Source organism: Salmo salar, chromosome ssa15, assembly GCF_905237065.1.
Source record: "Salmo salar chromosome ssa15, Ssal_v3.1, whole genome shotgun sequence".
Classification (NCBI taxonomy): domain Eukaryota; kingdom Metazoa; phylum Chordata; class Actinopteri; order Salmoniformes; family Salmonidae; genus Salmo; species Salmo salar.
The window spans coordinates 41,903,612-41,922,538 of NC_059456.1; the positions used below are offsets into that span (position 1 = coordinate 41,903,612).

General features: G+C 41.7%; 1 protein-coding gene across 3 annotated transcripts; it reads left to right on the forward strand.

The window, feature by feature from the left end:
- The first annotated feature begins 2,165 nt into the window (after positions 1–2,165).
- On the forward strand, positions 2,166–12,374 carry lbr (lamin B receptor). 3 transcript variants are annotated; one of them, XM_014144578.2, is made up of 14 exons: positions 2,166–2,332; positions 4,633–4,807; positions 5,074–5,277; positions 5,611–5,688; positions 6,880–7,051; positions 7,436–7,629; positions 8,234–8,288; positions 8,514–8,708; positions 9,016–9,119; positions 9,552–9,677; positions 9,765–9,933; positions 10,066–10,146; positions 10,277–10,399; positions 10,593–12,374. In XM_014144578.2, the coding sequence occupies exons 2-14, from the start codon at positions 4,637–4,639 to the stop codon at positions 10,751–10,753; spliced, it is 1,833 nt and encodes a 610-aa protein (XP_014000053.1). In that variant the 5' UTR covers positions 2,166–2,332; positions 4,633–4,636; the 3' UTR covers positions 10,754–12,374. The 3 variants fall into 3 exon arrangements, with proteins under 3 accessions (XP_014000053.1, XP_014000055.1, XP_014000054.1); XM_014144580.2 differs by having other exon boundaries at positions 5,074–5,259; XM_014144579.2 differs by lacking the exon at positions 2,166–2,332 and adding an exon at positions 3,581–3,600.
- Positions 12,375–18,927: the final 6,553 nt, after the last annotated feature.

Consider the following 18,927-nt stretch of genomic DNA (forward strand, 5'->3'; position numbering starts at 1 on the left):
CTTTGTTTTGTGTGGTGTTCAATTGACGTAGTTTCATTAACTCATTCTTAACTTTTTAATCTGGATATTTCTCTCCTGCTGTGGGACAAAATGTGATCCACAGGAGCTCCGACACTGATCTGAAGAGTTACGAGGCCATACATGGACTTGTGCTGCATCAGCAGTTTCTCTCACAGAGCTCTTCTCAGCCTTTGAATATAACTTGTTTATCTGCAACAAAGAGAATGTGTGGGAGATCATACCCATTTTATATGCAGGGCATTCATCAAATATTCAAGCTTGAAAATAATTCAGCAGAAACTCTGAAATTGAGCTTAGGTGAAAATCTTGGACTTGTCTTGTCTCATGGTGATTATAAGCCTTGCGTTTTACTCTTTATCTGTGTTGAATATTTTACAGATGTTGGGTATGAAGAGGTCATTACTGTATAGGAATTTGTCATAAGACTGTACTTGCTATAGAACTGTCCCCTCATGAGTCAGTCACTGCCTCTGCCACTTGTTCCTTAAGTAGGTCTAGGGAATTCCCAGCAGGCCTATTCTTAGTAGCAGACCAATCACATTGTGTTACATTACCCCCTATTTCACACCCCATTAGCAGTGAATGTATCGGCGCCTCGGGTTTCGCGCTCTTCTACAGACACAGGTTAGCTGAGGCGAACAGGAAGAGGCAGGAATAACTGAAAATGAAGTAGAGAAATCTCTCAAGACTGTTGCCCAAGCTATTTTTAACCCCCCCACACAGTTCCTGTCTGAAACCAAGCCTATGTCCATTGCAAAACGAGGCCAATAATCTGCTTCTGGTCTTGCAGCTTCTTTTTACAGGGGTGACAAGATCTCACAGTGGGAGTCAACTACTGTATGCAGTTGTTTGCAACATAATGAACAGTAGAAAGATGTTTCCTGGAGGAGGGTCTGAGAAGTCTGCCAGTCCATTTGCATTTCATTTGTACCGGAATAGAGAGAATGCTCTGCAGGGGCGGAAACTGCTGTAAGACAGGAAGATCAACTAAGCGGCTGTTTGGCTTCATGACCTCAGAGAGAGCGGGCAGAGAAAACGCTGTAATTGGACTGTAGAGTTTGTTTGAATTTTCAAAATATTTTCTTATTTCCTTCCGTAGTCATGAAATGACTATGTGTGTGAACTTTGAATTGTGACATCTGTTTTGACTTTACATGCAGTTATAACTGACTGCTGAGAGAAGATATGTTTCATCATAATCATCCTTCATAATCCTATGTTTTTAATATTTCTTCGCAATGTCTCAGACTCCTTGAATGTAGTTTTGCAATCTCCCTCTAAGCCTATAAAGCAACATCCTACATTGAATTGCACAATGTGAGTTCAGTTAGACCAATGTGTTGAAGATAAATCAGAGCATCATGTTACAGCTGGTTTGTAATGTTGAAAGCAACTCCTGCACCAAGATGTTGTGAACATGTAATATATACCTGACATTTGGTAGATAGTGTCACTGGTTCTGCACTGTTTTCAGCTTCAGTCAGATTAATTAACAATTAGATTCAATATCTAATGAGGTCTAGAATGCATGAGCACTTTTGAATTTTAGAAAGTGGAAAAACGTGTTGGTGAACTGTGCTGTCGAACCGTTTTTTTTCTCCATTAGTGTAATTAACGGGCAGTAATAAGTTATTACATGATGCACATTTATTTACAGATTTCAATTGTTGATAGTTTCGTTTTAAGTTTAATACCATTTTAAATAACCTTTTATGACCAACTGTAATGAGTTTACTTTGTTTAACAAATTGTTGTAAATGCTCTACAATTTACTACATAATCAAATCAAGAAAGGGTTTGTATGATATAGCATTTTCCAAGCATCAATAATGCTGATGTAATTAATAATTAATGAATTTAAACATTAACTTCCATTTTTACTAAAACAAAGATTATCTTCCATACAATTACAAAAAATATTTCCTCCATTTTGTCTGACGCTTGTAGAAATCTGATGGCACATGACACCGAGTACACGGAGTTGGAATCACTGAAGTAACTGGCAAGGCTAGAAATCTGACACCGTCAACAAAGAAAGTGGTAGGACAACCCGGTTACAACCAATCCGCACTCTGTTAAAATCCTATATCGACCAATCAGAATATTTTATAATTTTAAAAGAAAAGCTTTGTAGCCAATCAGCGAGCTTCGCGCCATCATAGACTGGTGGGTCTCGCGGATAGAGGGAGGGAGAACGCGCTCTATATTCAGCTACGGATTTTACAAATATAGCTAGCTATATTTTTGTTCCACGTTTTTAACAGGATACATATCTTATTTTCCTAATTGGATTCGTCCGTGTTATCTAAAGGTAATAGCGTTGATGCATATTTACCATTTATTGTGCATAAATGTGGTCACTTTTTAAATGTCTTTGTTGAGAACTTGGCCGCTAGCTAACGGGTTTTCTTGAGTGTGTTTTGAGGTTGCGTGGGGTCAGCTAGCTAAAGTTAGCTACAGTAACCACTACAGCTGAGCATATTTCGTTATCTAGCTAACAACTTATTTTTTACATTTTATATTAGTGGCTAACTATTAGTTTTGCCTCTACACATTCAGCTATTTTAGACTTATTTATGCGTCGGTGCGGTGTTTACAGTTGCAAAAACGTAAACATGCCCTGGAACATAGGTATCTATAACGTTAGTTGACCTATCCCAATGACAGACCGTTGACGACATAAATGATATGCTTGGTCGCCGAGTTTAGTTCGCCTGTTATTAGCTAGCTAGTTAGGTCAACAATTACTAACAAAGGTTTGAATTCATGACGTTTTCCCTCCATCCCGCTGTCACTTGGAGCTATGATCATTAAAGGAGCAGATACATTCGAACAATCTTTACCACGAGTCTAAGGTTACCTTTTGCACATTGATTCATATTTTGGGTTGCCCCTTTTGATAGTTGACTTTGGCTAACCGCTAAAGTTAGCTTAGCTACACCGTTCTGATTGCTCTTCCAATTCAATCTAATGATTAGCTAAAATGGCTAGCTAGCCTACCGTTAGCTAGCCCCCTTTTTTTGTTGTTGTAGATAACGTTAGTTTTTTGTTGCTCACTTTCTTGTTTTTCTGACCAACTAAGTTAGCTAGCTATAGATAGCTAAATATATCTCCGACCAAACATCCACAGATAAAAATAAAAAAAATCCCAGATATAAAAATATATATTTCTAAAGTAACTTTAAACGTCTAATTCTATGGGAATATGTTCAACACTGACTTGCGCGCAACATCCATCATTCAGTCACATCGAGGAAGCTGGCGGCTGAACTTCTAAGGCTAATGAACTCCTAGCGGGGGCTGGGTGAATTTACTTTCTATAAAACCAATTACAAACTCCCATTAGAGTATTTCGATCGATTAATTGAAACTATTTTACTTTTGGGTGTTGTATTTAAAAGGCTGTGTGCCCGAGGTATGACACAAAAGGTATGGGCTAACATTCAAAGCTCCACCCACGTCATACCGCGCATCCTTTCATCATTCCTGGAGTAGGGAACACTGTCCGCATCGTTTAGTTATACCTTTAACCATATGGAATTCAGCAGGGACGCCAGGACACCATCACAGAGCCTTTCGGTGTGTCAGTGTTGGTATAATTTAATGGAGATGTTATGGAATGTGCTTTACTAGATTAGTGGGCTCACTGCTTCTATTTATAATCTATGTCGGCCGTTAGGAAAATGATACTTTTTTTATTTATTCGTTTTCTAAAACATTTCGGCAGCTGTGGTGTCCCGTTTTGACTTATATTAGATGAGAAATATGACCCAGGCCAGTGCTGAGTAGTTGATTGTGGTCGTTACAAGGACAAGAGCTGTGGAATTAGTTGGGAATATATGTCAGGCATTTCACATCTATTTTTCCCTCTATTTAAATAATATCTGCTTTGATGAGGATCTAGGTTTTCAAAGTGTGTGTGTAATGTGTATTGACAGTTTGTGGTCCAAAAATATTGGGCTTCAACTTGTTGATATGAAGTGTTGGTTTATGGGTAGACATAGAAGCACAACTTCCAATGTCTGTCAAACTTCTAAAATGCATTTTTTGATGTTACCTGACCGTTACTCGAATCCAGTGTACAAAGGCTATTGAAAGAGTGACAAAGGGGGCTGGAGTGGCAATGTCGAGTTTAAAACTACAGAGTTAAACCTAGTGGGGACAGGCACGTCAGCACTTCTGTGAGCTCCGCAGCCCCTTCCATACCGCTGACCTCACTGCTCCATTGTGTCAAGCCTTAAACGCGTCTGTCCCCCTTTACATTTTCTTAATGCGCAATGTAAATGTCTCATCTAGCGTAAGCCGCTCACGCCAAAGTCAAGTAGAGCCACTGGAGCGCGTGATTGGGGAAATGTTGTAAAGGAGCGTTCTCCCCCATCCTGCACGGTTTTGGTATGCACACCTGATTCATTTGAAAAAGTTTATCTAACGTGATAGGCCTACTTACAATTTGCTACCTTTGTTAAATTTGTCAGGGTAAAGTGAAAGAGAAAACAGAAGCAGCATGTCTTAACACTGAAATAATAATTTCGGTCTTAGTTCAAAGGTTCAAAATCCTCTTGTATTTCCCCAGTTTTTTAAAACTTGTGTCTCTCTCTCTCTCTCTGTCAGGTAAATGAGGATGCCGAGTACCAAGTTTCAGAGTGGGGACACAGTGATGGGCCGCTGGCCCGGCAGCAGCCTGTTCTACGAGGTCAAGGTGCTGAGCTACGATGCCAAGAATCAGCTCTACACTGTTATCTACAAGGACGGCACCGAACTGGAGCTCAGAGAGGCTGACATGAAGGTAGTAGCACAATCTATCTCCATGGCAACCATGTCACTGAAGACGTGACCCAGATTAATATAAATGTCACAATGTGACTTCTCTTTTGGATGGTGTTTTTATACCTTGAGAATGTTCAGACATTTTGAGCTTATAATATTATTGTAGTTCATAATCAAATGTTATGAGCCTTTTATGATAAGTTGATTGCTCCATTGGCGCTGCCTTTTACAATTCAGTTATGTAATAAGTTGTAACCTTGCTAAATGCTGTAACTTATGTTCCAGAATCCCACTGGGTTCAAACCAAGCCGTCGCTCTCGTTCTCGCTCACACTCCCCGTCGCGGCGGCGCAGTCGCTCCCGTAGCCCGGCCAGGACCACCAGGCGCTCCTCGTCACGCACTGTCAGCAGCACCTTCATCGCGGAGACCCACAACGCACGCAAGGAGCCCAAACTGAAAGAAGTGCTGGAGGTCAGACTCGTTCCTGTGGTGAGGAGCATGTGATGTCACACTCACTGCTGGGATTTAGAATGGCTTTTTGTTTTGAAATATTGCTCTACTGATGTTTGTTTGCTGCCTGAGTTTGTGTATTCAGGATGTACTGTAAAATGTATGGCCTCAGAGATGGCATTATTTAATAGATCAAGCATTAGCAAACAATGGCGTAATAGACCTGTTTTTTTTTTGTGTAGTGTGAATTAACCTCTTATAGTGTTAATTCGGTGGGTCCATCTTTGCTTAGACATGCGGTGTTGGTCATCATGTTCCTTTTTCTGCATGTTGATGTTTTTGCTTCCTTCACTCCATTTTAATTTACCACAGGCAAAGCCAATTGAGAACAATATCAACAATAAGCATGAAAAGACAGAGGAGAATGATACTGCTAACAAAGTCAACGAGGTGAGACTTCTAGATATGTACTTCAGGAATACAATTTTTCTTTTTTTCCCTGTCCATCTGTAATTATCTCAATGCTCCTAGAACAAAATAAAAGTTTGTGTTGGGCTGTAAGCAAGATGAACCAAAGTCATGGCATTAGGCAATGGAACTGTCCCTAGCTGTAAAGCTTGTTTGTAAATCGGCTTGTAGGAATGTCATGATGCGTGCATGTTGTACCTCCTGTGTGTTGGGAGGACTGCATGGGGGAGTCAGCCTGACTGAGCTACACACGCACACCACTTAGCGTCTTGCTAATGTTCCATCAGTCAGTCACATGCTGTTGTAACATGTGCTGCCTGTTTTCTCTGCTCTCCTCAGAGGCTCTGAGGACAAGTTTACGTTAAACAAATACCAAGACTTTGGCTATCAGTATGCCCGTGGCCATGTAACACTGCCAACTTAGTAGTAAAACCAAACAATGGTTTATGGTATTTCCTGATATAACAAGATATGTGTTCACTTTTCCTTTTAATAGCAGATGCACATCTAAAGCTAATTTGTTTGGCAAATAGAATGGATGGGCATGACAGGAACGCTCATAGTGTCTGCCTGTCACTGAATTCACTGGCTTTGCATCATAGATTTGGGCCTGTATAGTGAGACATTGCACCTTTTATTATAGTCTTATTTTGCTGTCGTATTTTCCCCATGTTTGTCTGACCTGTGAAACAGCAAGGCCTGTAGGCTACATCAAATTCACAAGCTCCATTGCCCCTTACTTTAGACTCAGGCATTCGTGCTGTGTCTGCCCCCTGCCCTCTTAAGCGGCTCTATCAACCAAATCATGTACGTGTACACGCAGCAGTGTTCTAGAATATTTCACCTCTGGCTTTCGTACTTTCTGAATTCTGAGCACGGCTCAAGAAATTTCTCCAACTGTCAACACATTCAAATTAATAAAGGCTATGTTGGTTGGTAATATTGGGGAGGTGCACGTTCGGGCTATGTGTCACAATGAGACGCCGGACTATCCTGTCTGTAGACTCTGAATTACACTTTACCCCCCCCCCATCTCACCAGCTGTGTGAGACCAAACGTTGTCTATTCCACGATAACCTCCCCCATAAGCTCAAGTCACAGTTGGTTAAACATGTTGTTCATGTCTGTGTAAATAAATACCACTCAGCCTGTCCCTTGTGTGTCTACTTCCAGAAGCCTGCAGAGATGGAGCCAGAGAAGAAAGTAGTAGAGAGCCGCTACAACTTGAGACGCAGGAAGGATGACGGTGACGCCAAGCCAGCCGAGCAGACGGAGGAGGTTGAGCAGAAGCCTGCAGTAGCCACAGCCCCCATCACCACTGAGCTGGAGTTTGGAGGGAGGCTAGGTGAGAAACTGAGAAATGGGGTTGCTGTGCCTATCCCATCTTGTTGTGTGCTGGATAAAGTGAGGGAAAAAACAATGGTGGTAGTCTGCACAATGTTTTGCCAATCAAATTGCACTAGGGTTCTTGTCTGCACTAGCCTGGGTACCTTCTGTTTAGCTAACATTCTACTCCTTTCGCTCCGTGTCATATGTCAGATGTTTAGCGTGGTAAGGAGTGGAATGATAGCTAAACAAACTGGTACCCAGACTAGGTCTGTAAATCCTTTGACAATATATTTCTTGAGGGGCCGGTAACAGGGTAAACCATAAGTCAGACAGTTGGAGAAGGACCAGGCTGACTTCCCTTGGCTCCAGTCACTCAGTGTCTTTCCCCCTGTATTTGCAGGAGTGTTCTGCATGACTCTGCTCCTGCCTGCGACGGTGTTGGGACTGATGGTGGTTTGCAGTCAGGAGGATGCTAGCCTGATGAGCTCCCCCCCTCTGCCTGCCCTTGACTCCCTGTGGGACCTACAGGTGTTTGGCATGGTGGTCCTCTGGTTGCTCTTCCAGGCCCTGCTCTACGTGCTGCCTGTTGGAAAGGTACCATGACCGCCCACCTCACTGCTCTGTTGGCACACATGTAGAATCAGAATCACCAAATTCTGTTCTTGTCATTGTGGAGAGAAAAAAGAACTGAACCATAGATGACTGCATTCTTAGAATTTCTACTGCCACCCCCTCTGAAGACTGTACACACACTGGCAAATAAACACACCAACCGCCCCTGAGAGTACAGGCAGTGCACATGACTCCCATCTGTGACCTGAACAGAGCACATGACCAGCGCTCACGTCTCATTTCTGCTCATTAGCCGGAGCAGAGGAGAGAAATGAGATTAATCAGCGGGAGTAGGCTACGGTCCACACTGGAACTCTACAGGAGAGAATGGGACATTTTGTTCTTATTTTCATAATCTCCTGATCTTCCTTCTGAAAAACGTTGAAGCACACGTGTCTTTTTCAGAATGTATGAAACTTTCACCATATGGCTCCCAGGAAATCACATGTTCTCTAGGTCTGGGAGACATTAGTAAAAGGGATGCTGTACATAAAGTCACCTGTCCTATCTACATTTACCCTCTCAGATAATGTATATCCTGTAAGGTTGAATGAATGTCCAACCTGTGTGCTTTTGTCACCCCCAGGTTGTGGAAGGAATGCCACTGAAGAATGGAGAGAGGCTGAAGTACAGAATGAACAGTGAGGCACTTTTCTGTGTTTTGTCTTTTTTTAATATTTTTTTTTCATTTCAAAGGAATGAAATGAGATGAACTAGTCTGTTACCCCCAGCACTTTGATAGCTGTAGTAAAGCACAATGCCAATGTATTTCATTAACATGTAAGTCGTGAAAGGAAACTAGGAAATACCTTTTGGTTGATGTACTGCGTATTAACCCTGTATGTCTCCCTCTCCTCCACCACCAGCCCTCTATGCCTTTGTGCTGACGGTGGCTGCCCTGGGGGCTGCAGTGCACCACAATATAGACCTCAGCTACATCCACAGCCACTTCCTCCAGCTGGCTGTGTCTTCCCTGCTCTGCTCTGTCCTGCTTAGTGTCTACCTGTATGTCCGCTCTCGCTGGGCAACCCAGGACCTGCTGGCCCCTGGAGGAAACTCTGGTGAGTGGGTGTTAGTGTGTAGTTGTCACTGGTAAACATTCTTCTACATTCTGGGTGTGATATGATTCCATGAAATGGCTCTATTATGACATGGACCAGCATAAGGTTAAGAGCAAAGGTGAATTGATCCAGAGCTATAGAATTAGGTAAAGTATCCACCATTTTGGCATCAAATGTTCAATTAATTCTGACAGGAGAATGCATTCCAATCCTTGAGGTGAAAGCTGTATTTCTGTACTACCAATTTGCATGATGATGCCTCACAAATGGTCAACATAATATGATTAATTTGTTCTTCTCACCTCAGGGAGTGTTATTTATGACTTCTTCATGGGAAGTGAACTTAACCCCCGGATCAAAGGCTTTGATCTCAAATACTTCTGTGAGCTGCGCCCAGGATTGATTGGTTGGGTAAGTTTGACTGTAGTGTACTGAAATATTTCCATTAAAGTACTTTTCAGCTGTATATTAGAGACATTTAGTGTAGATTAAGCTGTTTATTTCCTCAAACACAACTGCAAAAACAAAATAAACTCTGTTCAATTTCCCATTCTGTTCATTACTCCCTCTAGTGGTAAAATGTAAACTGCTTTGAATAAATCCCAAAATAATTCTACTGTACATTTTGGAGCCAGTTTGTTTAACTGTCTGTTCAACGAGTGTTTAATCAGACCTGTGATCTTAATTCCATTACTTTACTTTTAGATTTGTGAATTGTTAGGTACTACTGCACTGTTGGAGCTAGGAACACAAGCATTTCTTTACGCCTGCAGTAACTTCTGCTAAATATGTGTATGTGACCAATACAATTTGATTAGATTTTGACATCTCTGTTCTGTCCAGCTGGTGATCAACGCTGCCATGGCTCTGGCTGAGATGCAACTCCACCACCTGGACTACCCCTCACCAGCCATGATCCTGGTCAACTGCTTCCACCTGCTCTATGTGCTTGATGCCTTCTGGCATGAGGTACAAAACCTGCTTTTTCTTTCTGCCTGATTTGGTGTTTAGTCCATTTATTTGGTTGTAATCTAATGGTGGATTGTTGCTCCCCAGGAGGGCGTGCTGAGCTATATGGATATTACCCATGATGGGTTTGGCTTCATGCTGGCATTTGGAGACTTGATGTGGGTCCCCTTCACCTTCAGTCTCCAAGCCTACTACCTGGTTCACCACCCCAATCACCTCTCTCTGCCCTGGATCGTAGGCATCGTCACTCTCAATGGTTAGTCGGTAGTACTGCCTCAGTACTCAGACCTTTAGTATTGGCTTATGTTCATATTAGTCCTACGTGTCATCTGTGATATTCTTTTTGTTGTATGACTAACAGTGACATTTTCTTTACATCATTTGTTAGTCATTGGATTTAGCATCTTCCGTAAAGCAAACTCACAGAAAAACTGCTTCAGAAGAAATCCATCAGACCCCACATTATCCCGTAAGTCCTCAGTCCCAGTGTATCTTATTCATGTATAAACATTAGCCATTTGCAGGCTCCCTGCCTTGATAAAGGGATGGAGTTAGTCCCCATCATGTTGTTGGACTCACTGCATCTCTGTGTTTTCCAGATCTGAAGACTATCCCTACTGCCACTGGGAAGAGTCTCCTGGTATCTGGTCTGTGGGGGCTAGTCCGTCACCCCAACTACCTGGGGGACCTCATCATGGCTCTGGCATGGTCCCTACCCTGTGGTGAGTGATGGCTAGTTCAGCTAGTTAAATCAGCTAGTTAGTTACCAGGTATTTGTTTTTTGTGTGCATGTTGTACTGACAAGGCATCAGAAACAGCCCAGTAAAGCTAGATGTGTTTTGATGGGTGTATAGTGCGAAGATGAGACACTGTAGTGTATGTTGACCTTTTGTGTTGTCTGTGGTTGACCTGTAGGGTTCACCCACATCCTGCCATACTTCTATGTGATCTACCTATCCATCCTACTGGTTCACCGGGAGGCCCGAGATGAGGCCCAGTGCAGGAGGAAGTACGGCTCGGCGTGGGATGACTACTGCCGAGAGGTCCGCTACCGCATCATCCCCAGAGTCTACTGAGGCCAATGCCACCCCTGCCCCCACGCCACGCCCTTCAGTTCTGCAAGCTTACGACTCATTTCATGGCTGCATGAGTTCACTGAGAAAAAACAAGTTGTTTGCAAGTTAGGTTGAGAACATTTGAATTTTGGAAAGGGGGAAGCTTGATTCTTGGAAGTACCACAGGAGCAGCTTTCTTTTCAAGTTACATGGTTTTAGGAAGGTAAACACTCATTGGCTGGCTGAATTTGGTTAATGCCTTTGTTTGGAGAGAAACATTTGAAAAAATAAGCCTCAGAATCTAGTGATGTGTATATATGTGTACATTTTTTTTACTGAAAGATACCTGTTAACATTTTATATTTGGTCTGTGTTAAAGTTTTCTTTGCTCCCATATTCGAAGTATACAATATTTTCTTGGCTTTTATTTTGAAGTATTTTGTAATGATACCTTTGGTATACATTACTTGTGTATATTGTGAATGATGGGATTTAAATGCTCTTTTTTCCCCCTGTACAGTTGACATAGGACTAACGTTCTCCCTTAGGATCACGACGTTGTCACAAAATTGCGTTTAGGTTTTTTGGGTCTTAAATTATGTATATTTTTTTATATAGAGATATGTAGCCTAGTGTTAACTGAGAGTGTAAAAAAAACTGAAAATATATTTGGTGGTTTTAAATGCGCTATGCGAGATTGCGTTTTATACCCAAAGTCTATTATTTGTCTTTGCTACCTCAGGTTCTGTCAAATTCCTCCCCAGTCCTCTGGATGGTGGTGTTGCTTAGTGCTCCTGTGATAGTCACTGTTTCAGAGGGAAGACAACCCATCTGTTATTAAATCTACATACACATCATCTTATTTAAAACCATTAGAATTTGCAAAGGCGCTTATAGACAGTATCCGTTCAAGCACCACAAACCTTAAGTTATTTAAGACCGTACTTTAAAAAATAAAATGTGTCAATAATGACGTGATTTTTTTTTAATGTTCCTTTATTTTATTCAAGTATTTTCACCAAGTTTTATACTGTGACATTCTGCACAATGCTGTGTAGTGTGGTAGCCATCTGGCAACATTGGTGTTTTATCCTGTGCATTCTCAAACCAAATCAAGTATTTTTATGTCAACTAGAATATGTGGCATTTTGTGACTGAATGCAATGTACATATTCTAAATGAGTTTTTATTTTAAGTAAAAAATATACAAGTTAATGGTAGTAATGATAGATATTGTTTCACAAGTAGATATTTAAAGTTACATTTGATTCTAACTGTTTTGTTTTTAAGTTAATTGCCTGAATTACCATTGTAGCCATTTTTGTTTACAGCTAGATCTGCTGTTATTACTGACTCAGTCATCTGAGAAGATTACTTGTGATTTGTCATTTATCATGAACTATTTCTCATTGAGCCACGTTCTGTACCCAACCCCTGTGTTTGTGATGGATGGGACTGGTAACTATATCCTGTTTTGGTCAGCTGGTAGTTTGTCAAAGCTAAAAGTTGGAAGTAACTAAGACTTTGGAAGACCCAAAGTTTTTGAATCGTTCAATTCTGGTGGAGACAGATCAAACCTGTGGCTGGAAAGCTTGCGTTGTACAAACATTTTGGCAAAAAATAAAGGTTTCCACTTACATTATCCCATGTTATTCAGAGGTGTCAAACTATTCAACAGATAGTGCATTATGTGAATAGTCAAACCGAACAATAGGAGGTAACTGGGAAAGTAAGCAGTTCAACACAACTGAGATGCAGTCAGGTGATGGGCTGTCCTCTAAGTCAGGAATGGGGCTAACTGCCTGCTGAGGTGTAGATCTGGACAGGACCAGAGACTATTCCCCCAGGCCCCTGCTGCAGACCCTCTGGGAATCAATTAGACATGACTAAATCTTGTGACCCATCACACTGACTGGTGTGAAGAGCAGTAAATCCCCAAAATGATCTAAAGGGACAGTTTAGTGTTTGTTTTTCTCAGTACGACACCACAGTGATGTAAAAGTCACATCTCTGCAGGTGTTTGGTAGCCTGGTCCAAGGTCTGATTGTGCTCTTGCCAGCTCCATTCTTCATTGTTAAACCAAACATTGTTTGGCATGACCATGAGTGACGAGTTTCAACCTAGTCTCGGAGCATTTGGTATTATTCCGTATGTAAATCTGAGACACTCCATTTAGAATATGTTACGTTGGGTATGATTACATAGGGCAAAAATGAAAGGTTGGTCGGGCATGTAACACGAACGTCTAGCAACCCAAAGGTTGCAAGTTCGAATCTTATCACGGACAGCTTTAGCTAATTAGCAACTTTTCAACTACTTACTACTTTTTAATTACTTTGCAACTACACTATATATACAAAAGTATGTTTCTGGACACCCATTCAAATGAGTTGATACGGGTATTTCAGATACCCATTGCTGACAGGTGTATAAAAACAAGCACATTGGCAGTAGAATGGCCTTAATGAAGAGTTAAGGGACTTTCAACGTGGCGCCACCTTTCCATCAGTTTGTGAAATTTCTGCCCTGCTAGAGCTGTCCCGGTCAACTGTAAGTGCTGTTATTGTGAAGTGTCAACTTCTAGGACCAACAACGGCCCAGCTGCAAGGTGGTAGGCCACACAAGCTCACAGAATGGGACCGCCAAGTGCTGAGGCGCATAAAAATCGTCTGTCCTCGGTTGCAACACACTAGCAAGTTCCCAACTGCCTCTGGAAGCAATGTCAGCACAAGAACTGTTCGTTGGGAGCTTCATGAAATGGGTTTCCATGGCCGAACAGCAGCACACAAGCCTAAGATCACCATGTGCAATGCCAAGCTTTGACTGGAGTGGTGTAAAGCTCGCCGTCATTGGACTCTGGAGCAGTGGAAACGTGTCCTTTGGCGTGATGAATCACGCTTCACCATCTGGTAGTCCGACGGACAAATCTGGGTTTGGCAGATGCCAGGAGAACGCGACCTGCTCAAATGCCCAGTGCCAACTGTAAAGTTTGGTGGAGGAGGCATAATGGTCTGGGACTGTTTTCATGATTCAGGCTAGGCCCTTTAGTTCCAGTGAAGGGAGATCTTAACGCTACAATATATAATGACATTCTAGATGATTCTGTGCTTCAAACTTTGTGGCAACAGTTTGGGGAAGGCCCTTTCCTCTTTCAGTATGACAATGCCTCTGTATACAAAGCGAGATCCATACAGAAATGGTTTGTCGAGAACGGTGTGGAAGAACTTGACTGGCCTGCACAGAGCCCTGACCTCAACCCCATTGAACAACTTTGGGTTGAATTGGAAAGCCGACTGCGAGCCAGGCCTAATCGCCCTACATCAGTGCCCAACCTCACTAATGCTCTTGTGGCTGAATGTATGCAAGTCCCTCCAGCAATGTTCCAACATCTAGTGGAAAGCCTTCCCAGAAGAGTGGAGGCTGTTATAGCAGCAAAGGGGGGGACAAACTCCATATTAATGCCCATGATTTTGGAATAAGACATTCGAGAAGCAGGTGTCCCGTGTCCACATACTTTTGGTCATGTAGTGTACTTAGCATGTTAGCTAACCCTAACCTTAACCCTTTTAGCTAACCCTAACCCTTACCTTAACCCTTTTAGTTTCCCCTAACGCTTCAGGAGGCAGCGCTTGAGCTCTGGCAGGATAGGAACAGAATAGGAAGCAGTGGTGGTCGCAGAGAAGTAGAGTTTAGCTGATCACCTCCCATACCCAGTGGTCTAGCCTGCAGTCGGCCTCCGTCTCTACTCTAGGCTCTCTTCCTCTCTCCTCACTGTTCTACCTCCCCCACAGACACCATCCCAACACCTAGTTGAGTTTAAGAAACAAGGTCACTCACTGACATGAAGTAGCATAGAGGTCAAGAAGTAACCGGCCAAATAAACATCGCACTTGATTTGCTTTTTTCCCGGTTTAATCCTGTTGTCTGTTGTCTTTTTAATTAGTGGTATATTTCCTTACTAGATCCTAGGGGATTGCAGCGAGATCATTATGGTATGTTAATTAATCTATAAATAATTTAGACTGTCATTTGAATAATCGCATGAACGGTAAGCACCTGTAAGATCCTATCCACTTTTAAACCTTAAACCTACCTTGCATTAAGTTTAAGAATCTGTGCAGTCTTGCTATGAGACCAATGCATGAAGATGTGTATTGTCCTCACAGACCCATCAAGTCCACTTGACCTGTACTTTGTGTACATCTGTACAAACAATAGTACGCAAGTACAAACCCCATGGGACAATGCAGATGTCATACCGCTCAGGAAGGAGACGCGTTCTATCTCCTAGAGATGAACGTACTTTGTTGCGAAAAGTGCAAATCAATATCAGAACAACAGCAAAGGACCTTGTGAAGATGCTGGAGGAAACAGGGTCAAAAGTGTCAAAATCCACAGTAAAACGAGTCCTATATCGACATGAAAGGACACTCAGCAAGGAAGAAACCACCTCCAAAAACACCATAAAAAATCCAGACTACGGTTTGCAACTGCACATGGGGACAAAGATCGTACTTTTTGGAGAAATGTCCTCTGGTCTGATGAAACAAAAATTGAACTGTTTGGCCATAATGACCATCGTTATGTTTGGAGGAGAAAGGGGGAGGCTTGCAAGCCGAAGAACACCAACCGTGAAGCACGGGGGTGTCAGCATCATGTTGTGTGGGTGCTTTGCAGCAGGAGGGACTGGTGCACTTCACAAAATAGATGTCATCATGAGGAAACAAAAATTATGTGGATATATTGAAGCAACATCTCAAGACATCAGTCAGGAAGTTAAAGCTTGGTCGCAAATGGGTCTTCCAAATGGACAATGACCCCAAGTATACTTCCAAAGTTGTGGCAAAATGGCTTAAGGACAACAAAGTCAAGGTATTGTAGTGGCCATCACAAAGCCCTGACCTCAATCCTATAGAAAATGTGTGGGCAGAACTGAAAAAGTGTGTGCGAGCAAGGAGGCCTATAAACCTGACTCAGTTACACCAGCTCTGTCAGGAGGAATGGGCCAAAATTCACCCAACTTATTGTGGGAAGCTTGTGGAAGGCTACCCGAAACGTTTGACCCAAGTTAAACAATTTTTAAAGGCAATGCTACCAAATAATAATTGAGTGCATGTAAACTTCTGACCCACTGGGAATGTGGTGAAAGAAATAAAAGCTGAAATAAATCATTCCCTCTACTATTATTCTGTCATTTCACATTCTTAAAATAAAGTGGTGATCCTATCTGATCTAAGACAGGGAATTTTTACTAGGATTAAATGTCAGGAATTGTGAAAAACTGAGTTTAAATGTATTTGGCTAAGGTGTATGTAAACTTCCGACTTCAACTGTATACCTCTATTGCTTAAACAGATTATATCACACAGAACAGGTTTTCATTTAGATTAGAATACATAAAGATATCTGTTTTGATTGTGTGTAGCATTCTAAGAGGTGTTTGGATTATACCTGCACTGTCCCATTTTCTTAACAGTTTCAAAACAGATAGGTCAGACCTGATTCGTTGGGTGCCATCAGTGAAATACCAGGAGTAAGTGAATGGGAGGCCCATAGTAAACTGTCAATTTGTTCCTAAGGTGACACACATTACCAGTGCATATCTGGAAGTCCCCAGACAAATCTAGTGTGCTGCAAAGCATCAGAGATTTACTCACTTTTTTAAATTAATGTAATAACTTTGCTATTCAATAAAGGTCGGCCTCATTATGTAACCCAATAGTATTTTATAACATCAAAGTAAAGCAGCATTGCTTTGCATTCAGCTGTGTTTACTCAGAATCACAACATGGAGGTCATGGTTTGTGGAATACAGGAGGGAGAAACGCTAGAACACAGAGGCTGCTGTTTTGACAAGGGTAATTGATTCTAAGAACTCTTTGAAGTGAGAAATGTTGAATCATAAAACAAGGTGATTTTTTTTCTCCTTTGCTGTTTGTTCTTCCCTTACGTAAGCAAATTGTTTTTTTCTGTCCTGGCTGCTATTCATTTTCAGCAGTGCCAGAGTCCTCACTAGTGATAATAAAGAGTAAAACATAATTTTATGAAAAGGATTGGAGTTACTGTAATATTTGTTGACTATATTTGAAAACTCTCGAGGAAAAGCAGTATGTTCACAATCCTTGATTGCTGATAATTGAGAAATAGCTGCCTCTATTTTAGTTTTTTTATGAAATGGATGGTGAGTTGTGAATTCTGTACCCTTGTCTGAAACTTACGGCATTGTTTAAACTTTACAGTAGACTTTGAAATGCACTTCCTTCTAAACTTCTCATTGTTCTCCATAGCTCATGTCAGGCATGGATTGAAGCATGCATGTACGCTGGGCCTGTCATGGTGGAATCTGTGTCTGACCATGTGCGTGTGTGACTGGGGTTCTGGTATTCTGACAGGTGCCGTAGGCAATATTTCTCTCTATCTTTGTCTCTTTCGTACTAAAGACAGAATGGAACAAGTGCCTATCACCATTTTCTCTTTGACAGCTATACCTGTGGTGTGATATGTGGTGCTATCAGCACTAAATAATGCAAATAGAATATTCATGATAGATTGAAGTGTTGAAATAATGAACATTTCAGGCTTTAGTGGCTGATGTCTCTTTGTTTGTTTCCCGTCACCCAAAGAATCCAGTTAAAACCCCTTTCTATTCGACTACAAGCCTCTAAATTCACTCCAGACACCTAACGCTTCATCCTTCTGCAACTAAGCAGGGTCAGAAATGTTTAAACAACCAGCTATGTATCTGTTAGCAGCAGGAAATTTCATCCAAACACGGTCAAGATCCAGCTCTGTAGGAGGGAAATTATAGGGTATAGGACGGTTCTGAAGTGACTGTGAAATGTACAATAATGCTATAGTGATAATCCACTTGAACACCAGATGCCGCAAGTGAGGCACAATCACTCCTGAGCTGCAGATGGTTCAAGTGCCATGGTAATTGTGTTCCTTTGGGGGTCCTACATCAGATCCAGGGGACTCAAATTGCAGAGCGAGAGAACTATCTCCTGAACTGGAGATAGAGCGTAGTAACGAAGATCATGAGGGAGATTCATTAGTGATAGCAGTGCTTGATTTCTCTGTTAATTAGACAGTGGTTGACTCAGCCGTCTAAATGTTCTACATAGGAAATAGGTGCTTGGGCTGCCACGCTTAAGTGAGCATCATTAGACACAACTGCTGTCTTATAGAAACCCAAAGAGCTGTCATTAGGAAAGTAATCTCACATCTTTTAATTGGAAAACTGGGAAAACTTTTTGGCTTTTTAGCATCAATGGAAAGACTATGACATTAAAGAACTCAAATCTATCACACCTCCGTTTTAGCACAATGCATCTGTAGGATGTAGATGAAATACGTCTTTCATGCAAATAGTGAGAATAACAGTCCAATAGCCTCTTAGTCTTTGTCAGACTCCTTTGTCAGTTGAAATAAAATGAAGCGTTTGACAGTGAGGAGGGGTTTGGAGCATGTTGGTGAGACAATGTTCTTTATTATGGAATGCATTGTGTGACAAATTGCTTTTCACTGTAGTTTGTAAGAGAGCAGAGAACATCTGTCAAAACTAGTGTGAAGGATGGCGTGACCTTTGAGATGCAAAGGGGGGTTTGTGCAGTCTATAATAAAACATAAATCGTTATTTTACAAAGTAAACGTGTACAGAATCTTTAGGCCACTGTGACAAGGTCAGAAGCAAGATGACAAGGAAGAATGTTGTAAGAATGGCCAGCTTTGATATTGTGAAAATGATCGAAAAACAATCATTTTCGGAGATGTTTGAAGTGTGGGTGTATGCAAACGGAAGGCATCATTAGGTGTGCATTAGAGCTTACAGCTGTGCAGTGCAGTAGATAGACAGTCAGGGTACTTTATGATGGAGCTAACTGAAGACTAACATACTGTAGAAATGGGAGATAAGTCAATGCCACACCATTGATTGGATGTAAAGACAGCTAGCTCTCTTGTTCAATAGAGACTTCTCACATCTATTCTTTTACAAGACCTTACACATGTCTTTTATCATCTTCCTCATGTCAGTATGCACTAGAAACTGAGGCGGGCCACTCGATAGAAACAGCATTTGATCAATTGGCTGCAATTGGCAATAATATTGGAATAATTTCAGCCAAGCCATGCCAAGTGAATGCCCAGCCCACCACATTGAGTTGAGTAGAGTTTGTGAATGATATCATATCGCT

What these genes read in the sequence shown, in the direction of transcription:
- lbr (XM_014144578.2), top strand. Translation starts at nt 4,637, where the DNA reads ATGAGGATGCCGAGTACCAAGTTTCAGAGTGGGGACACAGTGATGGGC. An exon ending in GCTGAAGTACAGAATGAACA is followed by an intron (nt 8,289 to 8,513) that starts GTGAGGCACTTT and finishes CTCCACCACCAG; the next exon opens with CCCTCTATGCCTTTGTGCTG. An exon ending in ATCAGACCCCACATTATCCC is followed by an intron (nt 10,147 to 10,276) that starts GTAAGTCCTCAG and finishes TGTGTTTTCCAG; the next exon opens with ATCTGAAGACTATCCCTACT.